The 12,408-nt window shown below is 38.2% G+C and overlaps 1 protein-coding gene across 1 annotated transcript in view; it reads left to right on the top strand.

The window, feature by feature from the left end:
• Nucleotides 1-12,408, top strand: part of UBE3D (ubiquitin protein ligase E3D) — an 83,556-nt gene that overhangs the window by 39,447 nt on the left and 31,701 nt on the right. Inside the window, exon 9 of the mRNA XM_082305980.1 lies at nucleotides 11,258-11,396. Within this exon, the coding sequence (XP_082162106.1) occupies nucleotides 11,258-11,396 (139 nt within the window). The remainder of the gene's footprint in view (nucleotides 1-11,257; nucleotides 11,397-12,408) is intronic.

Genomic DNA, 12,408 nt, shown 5'->3' on the forward strand with positions numbered 1-12,408 from the left:
TAAATTAAGGTTATAGTTTCATGAAGAGCTGTAAAAGCATCTCGGGAGAGTAGTGCTATTGATAGCATCTGGGCATTCAAAACTCAAGATATGTCAATATCGATAAATATGTCTTCTTCCTGAGTCTGCCTCCTATATTTTGATTAGAGTTTCCAGCCTGTGGGAGGAAAAGGAGGGAGGAAAGAGTTGGTAAAATCACCCTTGTATGAGAGCTTGATGGAAGTGTAGCCCAGGAGAGAGCAGAGACATTTTGTGTTTTCTTTGGGGCATCTGCCTAGTGTCATGATGCCTGGAGGGGCTGAGAGAGAGCCTGTTGCCTCAGCCTCTGGGTGGGAAGGTAGGCTGCCTACAGGAGATGCTGGCTGGCGTGCACACAAGTAGGCGGAGGCCCCCTGCGTTTACGGTGCATCACTAGAGGGTGAGGGTGAATAGAGGTAACCAGCAGAGTTGTCCTTTGAAAAAATTCTGTAAGTTCTTGGGCTTGCTTTATCAAAAAAATACACTGAGGCAAATATGTTTTATTTCTCTGGGGAAATGAAGCTTGTGTGACAGTCCTTTCTGTCTGCCTTGCCAGTTACCCCCACCTTTCTTCTTCCAATCCTGACTTTTAAACCCATGGAACAATTTTAGAGATAAACAGTCTGAATGGTACTTTTCCCACAATTGCTGTAAAATAGGTGGCTTTATAGAGGAGAGCATGCTTCTTAATGCCCGTGATGAGGAAAAGCTATAGCTTGAAAACAACAGTTACAAGAAGAGTCTGCTGAGGAAGGCAGCCGGTCCACCAGACGTCACTAGTCCCACGAGCAAGTGGAAATGCTTCCTTAAAATTACATGAATCTTTCAAGGGTGAGCTATCTGGAATTGCATTTACTGTAGGGTAACTGTATTGATATCAGCAGTTGCCATGAAGGAGCTTTTACATAGTACTTTTTGTTTTTCTACAGCCCTACTGTGCACTTCTACCCTTCAGGAAATGAAAGTTATTAGAAGACGCCTATTCCCATTTGCCAGGGCAGTGGCCCTTATTTTTCTACATATCTGAAGTGTTGGAAGGTTTTAAAAAAAAAAAAAAACCAAAACCAAAAAAACCCCAAACAAGTAACCTCAGAATTTGAGTATTCTGTTGATACATACTGGGAAGGGAGGCTTTTTAGGTCAGTGGTGCTGCTGCTCACATTTGCTATTCCATGTAAGTAAGATGGCACCAGTCAGGCTTTTAGCAGTAGGGCAACAGCATGCTGCTCTGCGTCCTCTGCATCCATCCCAAGCACAGTAGTCTACAGTTATTGCCATACATTAGGGAAATTATGAGCCATCTGTTCTAATTTAGAGTAAGATGTATCCAGGAAGGAATCAAGAGGTGCTAAAGGTGAAGAAAAGTATTTTAAGGAGCAGGCAAAGCTATCCCTTCATTCTGAGTTGCAGGCATATCCAAGAAAACTACAGTCTAGAGTCATGGTAGAACTGTTGCTAGTCTAGATGGCGATGACCATCAGCAGTGCCATCCTCCACTATGGTGAATTATCAGCAGTGATCTGGCTACAGCAATCTGTATCTTTATTGTTTTCAGCAAAATTATTTGAATTCTTTCCACCTGGGATGCAGTAAGACATTCAAAAACTGCAGCTTAAAGCCTTAACACAGCCATTAAAGTGAAGAAGCACATTCTAAAGCATTGGCCATGCAGTTTTTACGAGAGTAATTTGCTTCTCCTTTTAGTGGGACCACGTTGCTTTGCTGCTGAGAAGTCTGCAATTACATTGTACTTTGGAGCTGCGCCAGCAGTTCTGCATAGCGTGGATGTTCAAGAGCAGTCACAGCGGACTTTAGGCAATGCCCAGCAAGAGCTAAGCTCCTGTGCTTTTCTTGGTTTTGTAGGAGAACTTCTAAATTAATGTGTGAGTTCTGCTCTTGCACCCAGCTAGGCAAAAATGATGTAGGGAATTTTAAAAAGTAGTTTCAAGGAAATACATTGTGAATCTGTTGAATTCTGTCTGCCATGTTTTCTTCCTATGATGTCTGTATATTTGAGCATCACAAGTCCAGCAGGAGCTGTTTTCTCCATGAGCTTGTATTCCTCAGTGAGGTGCTCTAAAGCAGAACTTCATTCTAACTGATGAAAATTTGCTGCAGTTTTCTGCTTTTACAGCTTCAGATTTTGCCACAAACTCTTGAACTTGCAGATGAATGAAGAAAGACTTTCTCTTCCCATATGCAGTTACTGTTATGGATTGGCTCTGTGGATATAGCTGCTGCTGCTGCGGTACCTTTATGTGCTGTGGTTTTGCTGGTAGGACATATCCTGGGAAGTACCTGGCAGGCTTGGGATTTTATATCCAAGGTCAGTTCCCACAAAATTAAAATTCCTTTTTCTCTTCATTCTATGATCAGCCTATTTTTGCTTACCTGGTGCTGAAACTAAATAAAGATGATAATGTCTTAATTATACTCACTGACCATCTGTGCATGGTTTGAGTACTGTCATGAATTTTAAGTTTAGTACATTTGCCAGTGTTCATGGTCCCATGCATCTAGGTGTCCCATTGAATATAAGTCTGCTTTAGACATTGTTGCTTGATTTAGCTTTTCATATATTCATTTTAGATGTCATGAATCTTCAACTTAAAGGTTGCAGAATAGATGAACACCTGCTAATCCTTCCCTGTGATTGTTAAGCTTTATTTCGGTCATTCTTGCAGCTGAAATACTGTTTTGTCTTCTGCAGAGACTGTACAGTTGGTGCTGTTTTGCAGTGGGATGAAAATATTTTATGGGTGATAGGGTTTGCAACTTAAAATTGATGTTTTTCAAATTGCATAGCAGCCAGCTGGAGGAGGTAAAGCAATGTAGAAAAGCAGTTGGTGAACACCCAAAAATCTTTAGTCTGGAAAAGTATGTTGAGCATTACTTTGAAATTACATGCGCCAAGGCAAAGTTACTCCTGGTCAGGATTAAAATCTCAAGATTTATTTCCATGCAAAAAGATGCATTATGTGGAGATAGCTTTCTGTTCTTCAGAGGAATAATCTGTAAATAACTGTGTCTGGCTTGGCACAATGTGCTAACACAGTTTGTTTTTCTGATTTTGCCCTTTACCACTTTGAGAAAAAGAGAATTGACTTCTATAGGCTATACACAGGCTTTATTTGTGCTAATAGCATTTTTTAATAACTGTACCAAAACCAATGTAGTTACATTTAAGTTAATATAGGACAGTTGAGTCTAATAAAAACGTTGGTTGGTGTGAAACAAAAGAAAGAGAATTTGGCCTGTACTTTACAAGTGGAGATAGGCAGCTTTTACTTCTCTCTCTGACTTCCCTTAAATACTTTAAAATAATCAAAGCATGTTGAGAAGTAGTAAAATAATTTAAAATCATAAATAAGATGAATGTAGTTGAGATTCATATGCAGTTGTCTAATGCAAACAAAATAATTTAATCCACTGTCTTTTAATGTGCCTTTTAGCATGAGTTATTTAATCTATGCTACATATTGGAGTTAGAAATGAGAAAATTGTATGCGAAATATCTGTTTTAAATCACAAAAGCACTCATTGGAGCAAATAGCGTAATTTTACTTAAAAGGCCCCTTGAAATATTACAACTACATTTGATACTTCTTATGTTAGCCCTTCTGAAATATATTATGGCAATGGGCAGATTGGTGAGGTTAAATTTGAATTTTCATTATAAGCCTTTCTTATTAGTATTAAATAACTTGTCCTTTTCAAATAATGACACACTGAAAGTTCAAGAAGGACTTACATTTTGTAGGATAAGGTATTTAAAACCTGCTGAATTGTGTTTGTAGTGGATTTCTAGATAACTTCTTTTTGACCAGACTCCAGAAGTGCATAGTTGCTCCATTCAAAATATGCATTATCCAGAAAAAAACACAGAAGCCTTAATAATGGTTGTGTGTGTGTGTGTATACAGCTATAATATATGTTAATTTATAGAAATATGCATAATCATATAATAATATATAGTTAATTACCATATAATTGTATATAACATATTAAAGTATATGTGCTATATACTCTATATGTGATCTAACTTTATTATAAGGATTATATATCAGTAACTTTATTATAAGAATGCTTTACAGGAGAGAGTATTTAAGACTACTTGGAAGTATAGAAGTTCAGTTAAGTAAACCTTCATCCTGTCTTATAGGGATGCACTGAAAAAAAACAAGGTTTAAAACTTAGAGAGGGAGCTTCTGTTGTTGGCCCCTGTAGTCCATTGCGATAAATCTAAAAAAGCACCTCCTCACGTGGGTCCCTGGATCACTGCTCTCTGTCTTCTTACTTCCCTTGATATGTTCCTCTTCTCTTGCTCATTTCCTAGCAAGGACACCAGCGAGTTAAATTTCCATTCTTCCCTTTGTTGTCTCTCACAAGAGTTTTAATACCTGTTGGTTTGGGATACCATGCAACTAGTAAAGATCCCAGGGAAGATTTCCTTAGAAACCTCACTTGACACTCCCAGCTATTGAGGATGAATAATGAATGGCATTAGAACAAGACTGCAGATGTTTATTTTAGGAGGGAAGCAGTGATTCTGTAAAGAAAGGTTTTTTTCCAAAGGAATTTGCTGTAGGCTGTGGAAGCACTGTACTTCTTAGTGTTCCTTATTATTTAAATTTTGGCAAGAGTTTAGTAGCTAATGAGCATGCATTGATTTTTATGTCATTTTTAGATCACTGCAAGGATAATTAAAAGTATAAATAACTTAGCCTCCTGGTATATTAAGTATATAGACAGATCATCAACCATAATTTAGAATTGTTTTTAGATTAAATCATTTTTACAAATAGTTATTTAATTTAGCAGGTTTGTCCTTTGATTCAATAAAGTCATCTCTCATTTATGTCAGTGCTGTAGCTCGTGGAAAGGGCAGCTTTAACAACATTCAGTGAACTCTCAGAGTCAAGGCTGAGCCTCTGTCCGCTTTTATATTGGATTCTTCAGCACGGCCTTGATTCAGCAAAACACTGAAGCCATAGCTAATATAGTAATCTCCTTCAAGGGTTTCACAGCATTTGGGGCCCTAAATACAGAGCACATTTACTTAGATCATAACTAATCAAGTTAATCCAGTGCCTTGGTAGCCATGCTGAGTAGTGCCCTGAGTAAGAGCTTTTTCATATTCCAGTTTTGATCTCTGTAGACTACCCTAGGTTAATGTAGTTATAGAAGTAGCCTGGTAAATCAGAGGTGGTGATGGGAGTGCTCTGGAAAGGAAAAAGGGGTTTACGTCTTCCTCTTCAAAAGCAGACTTAATTTATCTGTTGCTGAGACAGTTGCATTTTGATGGGAATATCATGCAAGATGGAGGGTGATTACTACTGATAAATGGCCTTGGCACTGATGGAGGAGGCTTTTTTTGAAAGAAATACAATCTAGTGAGAAGTCCGGTCCAGTTTTTCAAAATCTTGTGAGAATCCTTATAATTTTTTCCTGGTTTTGAAATACAAAGATTTCTCTTGCTCCACTGACGTGCCATGAATGTTGTGTTTTTCATGAAAACTTAGGGCACTATGGGTGGGTTCCACAACCTGATGGATGACTGTGTTTGCTTGCTAGTACTTATATCAAGGAATTATGAAATAAATGTATTTCATGATTTTGGTGTCTTAAACCTTGCTTTTAAGGACACAATTTTCAAATGTTACTCTGACTTATGTAGGCATTTTAGCAATTCATTGGGATCAATTCCATAATAAGCAGTGGAGAAATACTATTCTCTGATGCACAGTGAATCAAGTGTGCTTATCTGAAAACATTGTGATCAATTACTTCTGCCAGAGAAGTAGTTGCCTTATCTTTAGTCTTTTGTGAGTAGTTGTTTTCAAGTTTTTCTTGTCTCTGCTTTCAGAATTAATTGGTTGAATTTTAGATAACATTTGCTGATTTTTTGTTTTTTTAAAGAAATCTAAATTTCCCTGGATTTCCCATTATTATCAGCTAAACAGCTTTGAAAATAGCACTTCATTTTTTAAAACATCTTTCACATGTCACTATAGGAATTTTACTTTCCTTAGCTGTATTTCTTTGCCTGGTTATGCGAACATGACAATCATATCATGCTTTAAATTTCTCCTTCAAACAATTCATTCCTTACAGAAAGCACTGAAAAGGACAAAGGGGAAGATAGTCTCAGCCTTTCATCTTTATTTCTTACTTGTTTTGAATGCTCCATTCTGACAGTTTAGCACATAGCACATAGTTATTTCATATCAGCATCTAGCACAGTAGCCAAGTATCTTCCCCCTTGAGTGGTATTTTGCTCTGTTCACTTTCTGTACTACTTCAGTTCAGTTCTGAAATGTATGCCAGAAATATATTAAACAGTTTGATTAGCATTCATCACATGTGGTTCTGTCTTCCTCAAAAAGAAAGTTATATGAAGGTTTTAATTATATCTTTTAATCTTATGTCTGTTTATTGTGTTTTCATGGATGAGAATAATGTATATCTTGTAGATGGAATAGAAGGGGTGAGTTTGTGTCATTTTAATCTGCAGAGGCTGCAACTCAAGTTTGTTTAACACTGGGAAGAGCTCTGACTCTTGCTCTTACTGGGGACCAGTTCCATTATCACCAATCCTTCTTCCTGCCCCAAAACTTAAGAAGTTTTCTTTTCCAGTTGTCCTGAACCCAGAAAATTTAAGTAAAAGCACCAAGTCTCTCAATTTGGCTCGCTCGTCAGGGAGTATGGTAGGCTGTGAAGAACATGTTTACTTTGGTTATAGTAATTGGTTTTGCTAGATAGAAAGGTCATATTATTGAGTTTATGCTAATATTGTCCCAGGTAAACATCACTTGATTATCCGATATATATGTTGCTGAGCTCCAACAGCAGCTTTTCTCTGTGGAGTAACTAATGTGGATTTCTTCTCACTACTCAGACATTGATTTTCAGGAAAACATGAAACTTCCCGAAACCTAATATATTTGAGATCTTTCTTAAGAGAATTTGGTTGAAATAGGCTGAAAGGTTTAAAAGTTCTGAGGAAGGGGGGGATAAAGAAATTAGAAGAGAAAATGGGAAGGATGGAGTGACAGACAGGATGCTTAGAATGATTTGGGTTTTCCTGTTGGTGAGATCACTGGCAGGCAAAACTGGATGATGATGATGATTTACAGAGGTGGATTTAATGTCCTGTGAAAAAATTCACTCTGACATGTCCTTTTCTTAACTCAGAGCATGCTCCTAGTTTGGACCATTTTACTGAGTATGTTTTACTACATCGTATTGTTTTAAAGCCTGGTTTCTAAAGCTGACTCACAACTCCCTCAAACACTGTCAAGGTCAATATGTAGTGGTGAGATTTTTACCTGTCATAAAGTCAGCCCGAAGTAGATGCAGTCTTGCGCCCTGTGATGGCTTAGGGAATCTGTGTCGAATTTATGAATTTTATTTGATACTGAGGGTCATAATTTTTTTTGTCAGACTGGGAAGTCCAGAATCTCAAGGCTTCTTTGCAACGTAGAAAAGTTGAGTGTTTGTGGAAGGAAGAACATAAAATAGCATTATTTCTCTTGTTAACCTCACCTTCCTCCAGCTAATCTGTTTTACCTCCCGCTTACTCCTTTCAGCCAGCATAGCAAGCTGTGCAGTGCTCTCTGGTAATTATGCTGGCTCTTGCTTTTACTCATAAAAGGAGCAAGCTTGGCCCAGCCTGCTTTCTCTCAAGGGAAGCTTAGAAGCAAGAATTCATTGTTGAGTAAAGGTATTAGGGAGCAGGGGAAGAGAGCACATGCAAAGTCCTGTCTACATCCAAAGTTACCATGCGCACATCTGAGTCTTTCTGGTTTCTTTCCCGTATTCTTCCTCAGCCCTCCCAAAAACTCCTTCTGACAATTTTCCCTATCTTAATGTCAAATTGAATTACTCTTATTTTCATATTCTCTTTCTTTACTCTTTTTTTTCTTATCAGGAGAGCAAAACACACTTTTGTTTACATGGCTGAGGAACTCTCAGCCAGCTCAGACTGTGGGCATTTGGGATTGGTCTGGGAGGAAGCACTGAGCTGATGGACTGAGTTGCCCTCTGTGGGTGCTCACTCTCCCGAGGAGCACTATCAGCCAATCTGCCTCTTTCAGTAAACAGAAAGCAAAGTCTCCTCTCCTGTACTGGAAGCTGGACAACTCTCCTTATACAGAAAGGTTCTGTGAAACTAAGGTGGAAAACCAGGATTTTTGTTGTGTTTTGTTTTGCTTTTGTTTTAAGCATAGCTGTTTTTCTTCTTCCTCTACAATGAAGATTATGGAAAAATACTCCCAAGAGTAATAGGGGTAAAGAAGAACAGAGAGACATGATCTAATAACGCAGTGACTTCCCACAACCACTTATGTTAAATGCTGCGAAAGGACAAGTTGTAAAGACTAATTCCTAACATGAGTGTTCCTGGCAGTAAGTGCTAGGACACACATGGTTTGTTTGTAGTAAGGGAAAACACTGGAATTGTTTCAGGAAATACTAATAACTGGGCCATTAATAAACAAAAATTGCAATATAATTAAACTAGATGTCTTTACCCAAACAGTCTTACCCCAGATAAACCAACAGCCACAAAAAAAAAAAAAAAGCCCTAGTGCAGTGTCAGGGCTATAAGAGTTGGACTTTAAGGAGGCAGCTCCAAAAAATCCTCAAGTCAAATCACAAGAATAGAATCAGGGTACTGAAGTAAGTTGTGATGTTTTGAATATTGCTTGGAGTTCTGAAAATTTTCTTTGCAGAGAGAGTGTTGATCTGTGGAAACACCTCCCCAAGACCCAGAACCTTAGCATATCACCTCCAGTCTCCAAACTCTGTAGCTGTGTTTGAAGGTGCCTGCACAGTGCTTTGTTTAGACTTGCTGATTTCTGAAAAATTGAAAGCCCCAATTTTGCTAGCTTCACCTAAATTTGCCTGTATCACCAGACAAGATTGTAAAAAATGTCAAACAAAGACCTTGTAAGGAACATATAAAAGTAAGTTTCTAATTATGTGTGGAAATGAAGTTACCAAATGATAATGAAATATAAAACTCAATTCTGGATTACAGTTAACAAGACTCCTCGGTTACTGGTTGCTCAGTGCTCATCATCTAGAGCTAGCGTCATGGTTTAACCCCAGCCGGCAACTCAGCACCACACAGCCGCTCGCTCACTCCCCCCTGGTGGGATGGGGGAGAGAATCGGAAGGGTAAAAGTGAGAAAACTCCTGGGTTGAGATAAAGACAGTTTAATAGGGAAGGCAAAAGCTGCACACGCAAGCAAAGCAAAACAAGGAATTCATTCACTACTTCCCATCGGCAGGCAGGTGTTCAGCCATCTCCAGGAAAGCAGGGCTCCATCGCACGTAATGGTTGCTTGGGAAGACAAAACACCATCACTCTGAACGTGTTCACCCCCTTCCTTCTTCTTCCCCCAGCTTTATATGTCATATGGTGTGGGAGATCCCTCTGGTCAGTTGGGGTCAGCTGTCCCAGCTGTGCCCCCTCCCAACTTCTTGTGCACCCCCAGCCTGCTCACTGGTGGGGTGGGGTGAGAAGTAGAAAAGGCCTTGACTCTGTGTAAGCACTGCTCAGCAATAGCAAAAACATCTCTGTATTACCAACACTTTTCATCACAAATCCAAAACATAGCCCCATACTAGCTACTATGAAGAAAGTTAACTCTCTCCCAGCCAAAACCAGCTCAGCTAGACGTTCCTCCTGGAGCCTTTACAGAATCTCTGGACCAGTCATGGCTACCTCTCCTGGCACTCCTGTTTTTTTAAGGAGATGGAATCCCTGCTGACCTTGTGTGCATTATGGGTCTTGCTTCTGCATATGGAAGCACAAGTGGATTCTTACATACTCGTAGATAAATGAGGAAGGAGGAGAAAATGTAAAAGTTAGGAAAGAAAAGCAGTTAAAATTGAAGAGGCTAATTTAAGACAATTGGAGGTAAGAAAGTGAAAATACATCTACTGTTTGAAGAAAGATGTGTAAATTATCCTAAGTATAACATCTTCTAGAAGAGCTAAGAGGGTGATAGGTAGAGTTAATAATGGAAACATATGTACAGAAAGTGCATATGCAAGCTTATACCTAAGAAGCAGGACTTTACAGGGAATCGTTGCTTTTGGGAGAGTTGAGGGAATGAGAATCATCCAGAAGGACACAGATATTGTGAAGAGAGTATTTGCTCATTTTTCACTACGGTGAATGTTGGGGTGATGCCTGCTCTTTTAGGTGCTTAAAAAAAATGCAGCTCTTTCTAGATAGGACATTAAAACAAGCTGATATGTTCACAAGCGGCTGTTCAGTCAGAGTAATATATTTCCAGAAGTGCTGGAGGAATTTGAAAGTGAAAGCTGATGCTAAAATTATTTATTGAAATCGTGAAGTCTTGGACATAGAAGGGTAGCAAGCATCGTCTTCCAAAGCAGTGCTCTCAGATCTGCTGAGAATAATTGGCGTCTGTCTTGCTCTGGCGTATCTGATACTAACTGCTCAGATAAAATTATTAAACTAACTGGATCACTGATCAGTGTGACAATTTGTGCATTAAGGAGGAAACAAGCCTGAACAATGGGAAGTGGAACATTCTTGTGTTTTGAGTTAATCTTGTTGAACTAATCTTGTTCTTCAGCATGTGGTAGTAGGAACAGTTTATAGAAATGTGCTTTCAGAATGTTGCTTTTATGACTAGCTCTAAAAATCTTAATTCTTTTAATACGTCTAAAGCAGAAAGCTGTATAAAATGAAATGGGATTGAGTTTTTGCTTGGTATAGACTGCTAGTAAGGATGCACTGAGAGCATCATAAACATCAGTTTTGAAAATCACGTCTGACCTCCTGTCTTTTCAGAAGTGAAAGGACATTTTTCTTACTAGAAACAATATAAAAAGTGGAGGCATTATGTTCTATGTAGAATGCTCTATATGTAAAAACGCTATGTGATGGGAAATTGCCAGCGGCAGATGAGATTTTGTTCAGAACTATTCAAACTTTGAATTAGAAACATGAGTGGATTGCTCTAATGTATGCTAGATTTTCCTTTCACATTATGTAGCTTTTTGTAAGATTGGTGGTACGGATAAGGTACTGTAAATGCACCTTGTATTTCTGGTAAAACACACTTATCCATGACTCGTACAGGGAAAATGTGAAGAGAATCTTTTATCACAATACTATGACACATTCTAATATTTATTTGAAACTTGGGTTTTAGGTATATTTTAAGATAATTTAAAAGGGGTTTTTTTTACTTTATAGCCTTGCTGATGCATGGGAAAATGATATTGGAGTTCATCCTATAAAGTTTCCATCAGAAACATGTTTGGAATTACTGCTGATACTCGGTTTGAGTACTGCCTCTCTGCCACCTTCACTTCGATGCATGAACTCTTTTCAGGTAAGGAACAGCTGCTGTTTCGATATAAAGGTGTTATTTCTAGGAAAAAGAGAGATCCCTGGGGCACATAAACCCTTTTAGAGTAAAGGTTTATCTTCTGTAGTTGCATGACTCTCCATTATATTAAATATAGCAACGGAGAACTTCTTGTCATGCTCAGTTTCTTTCAGTTGTATTAAATGTAGACCAAGGTAGGAAATGTCATTGGATTTTTAAACAGTGAATCACTGTTTAAATTAAATTAGATGTTTAAAGAAATTTCATCAAACAGGCTGGAGTAGCTAGAATCATTATATAAAATCTTCTTGGGTTCAGAAAAAAAAAAAAATCCTCAGCTAAAAAATAAATATTTCCAGTGGTGAAAACCTGTAAAATTAGGAGTGAAGCATTTACAGTTTTGTCCAGTGTTCTTCTGTATGTTGCTGCTAAATCTCAGCAGTCACAGAAATTTTCCTAAGAAAACATCGTTGCAGGCATGTTAAATTGTGATTTGTATTTATCATGTGTCTGAAATGTACGATTTTTACAAATTAAATACACAGACATCTCAATTCATGATGATACATGTCAACTCAATCTTTTTATGATGCTTCTGTCTTCCCTTGTAGTTATATAGCGCATCAGTTGTGTATTGATGCAAATCTAAAGTAACCAGCTGTTGAACAGTAAGCATACCTGAATCCATGTTTGTTTTGACGGCTATAGAAGAATCATCATCTTAGTGGGACTGAGTGTCCTAAACAGTTTATAGCATGAAATTTGGTAGCTTCTATTTGTCCATACTCCCAGTTTGTTGTTAAGGCACATTTAGTCAGTGTTCCTGAGTTAAGTTTACTGAAAAATAGAGTTTGTAGCCAGAAAGAAAATGATCATTAAACCAAAATCAAGTAATTGGTTTTGATAGAGTTACACTGATGTACAACTGCTGAAAACAAGTCTAGATGTTAGGAAATAAGTATGCACCTGCATTGTCTGCTCCCTTTGCATCTTGTGAGCTTGGAAACGGAGTCTG

Source organism: Platalea leucorodia (genome assembly GCF_965183815.1).
Source record: "Platalea leucorodia genome assembly, chromosome: 3".
Classification (NCBI taxonomy): Eukaryota; Metazoa; Chordata; class Aves; order Pelecaniformes; family Threskiornithidae; genus Platalea; species Platalea leucorodia.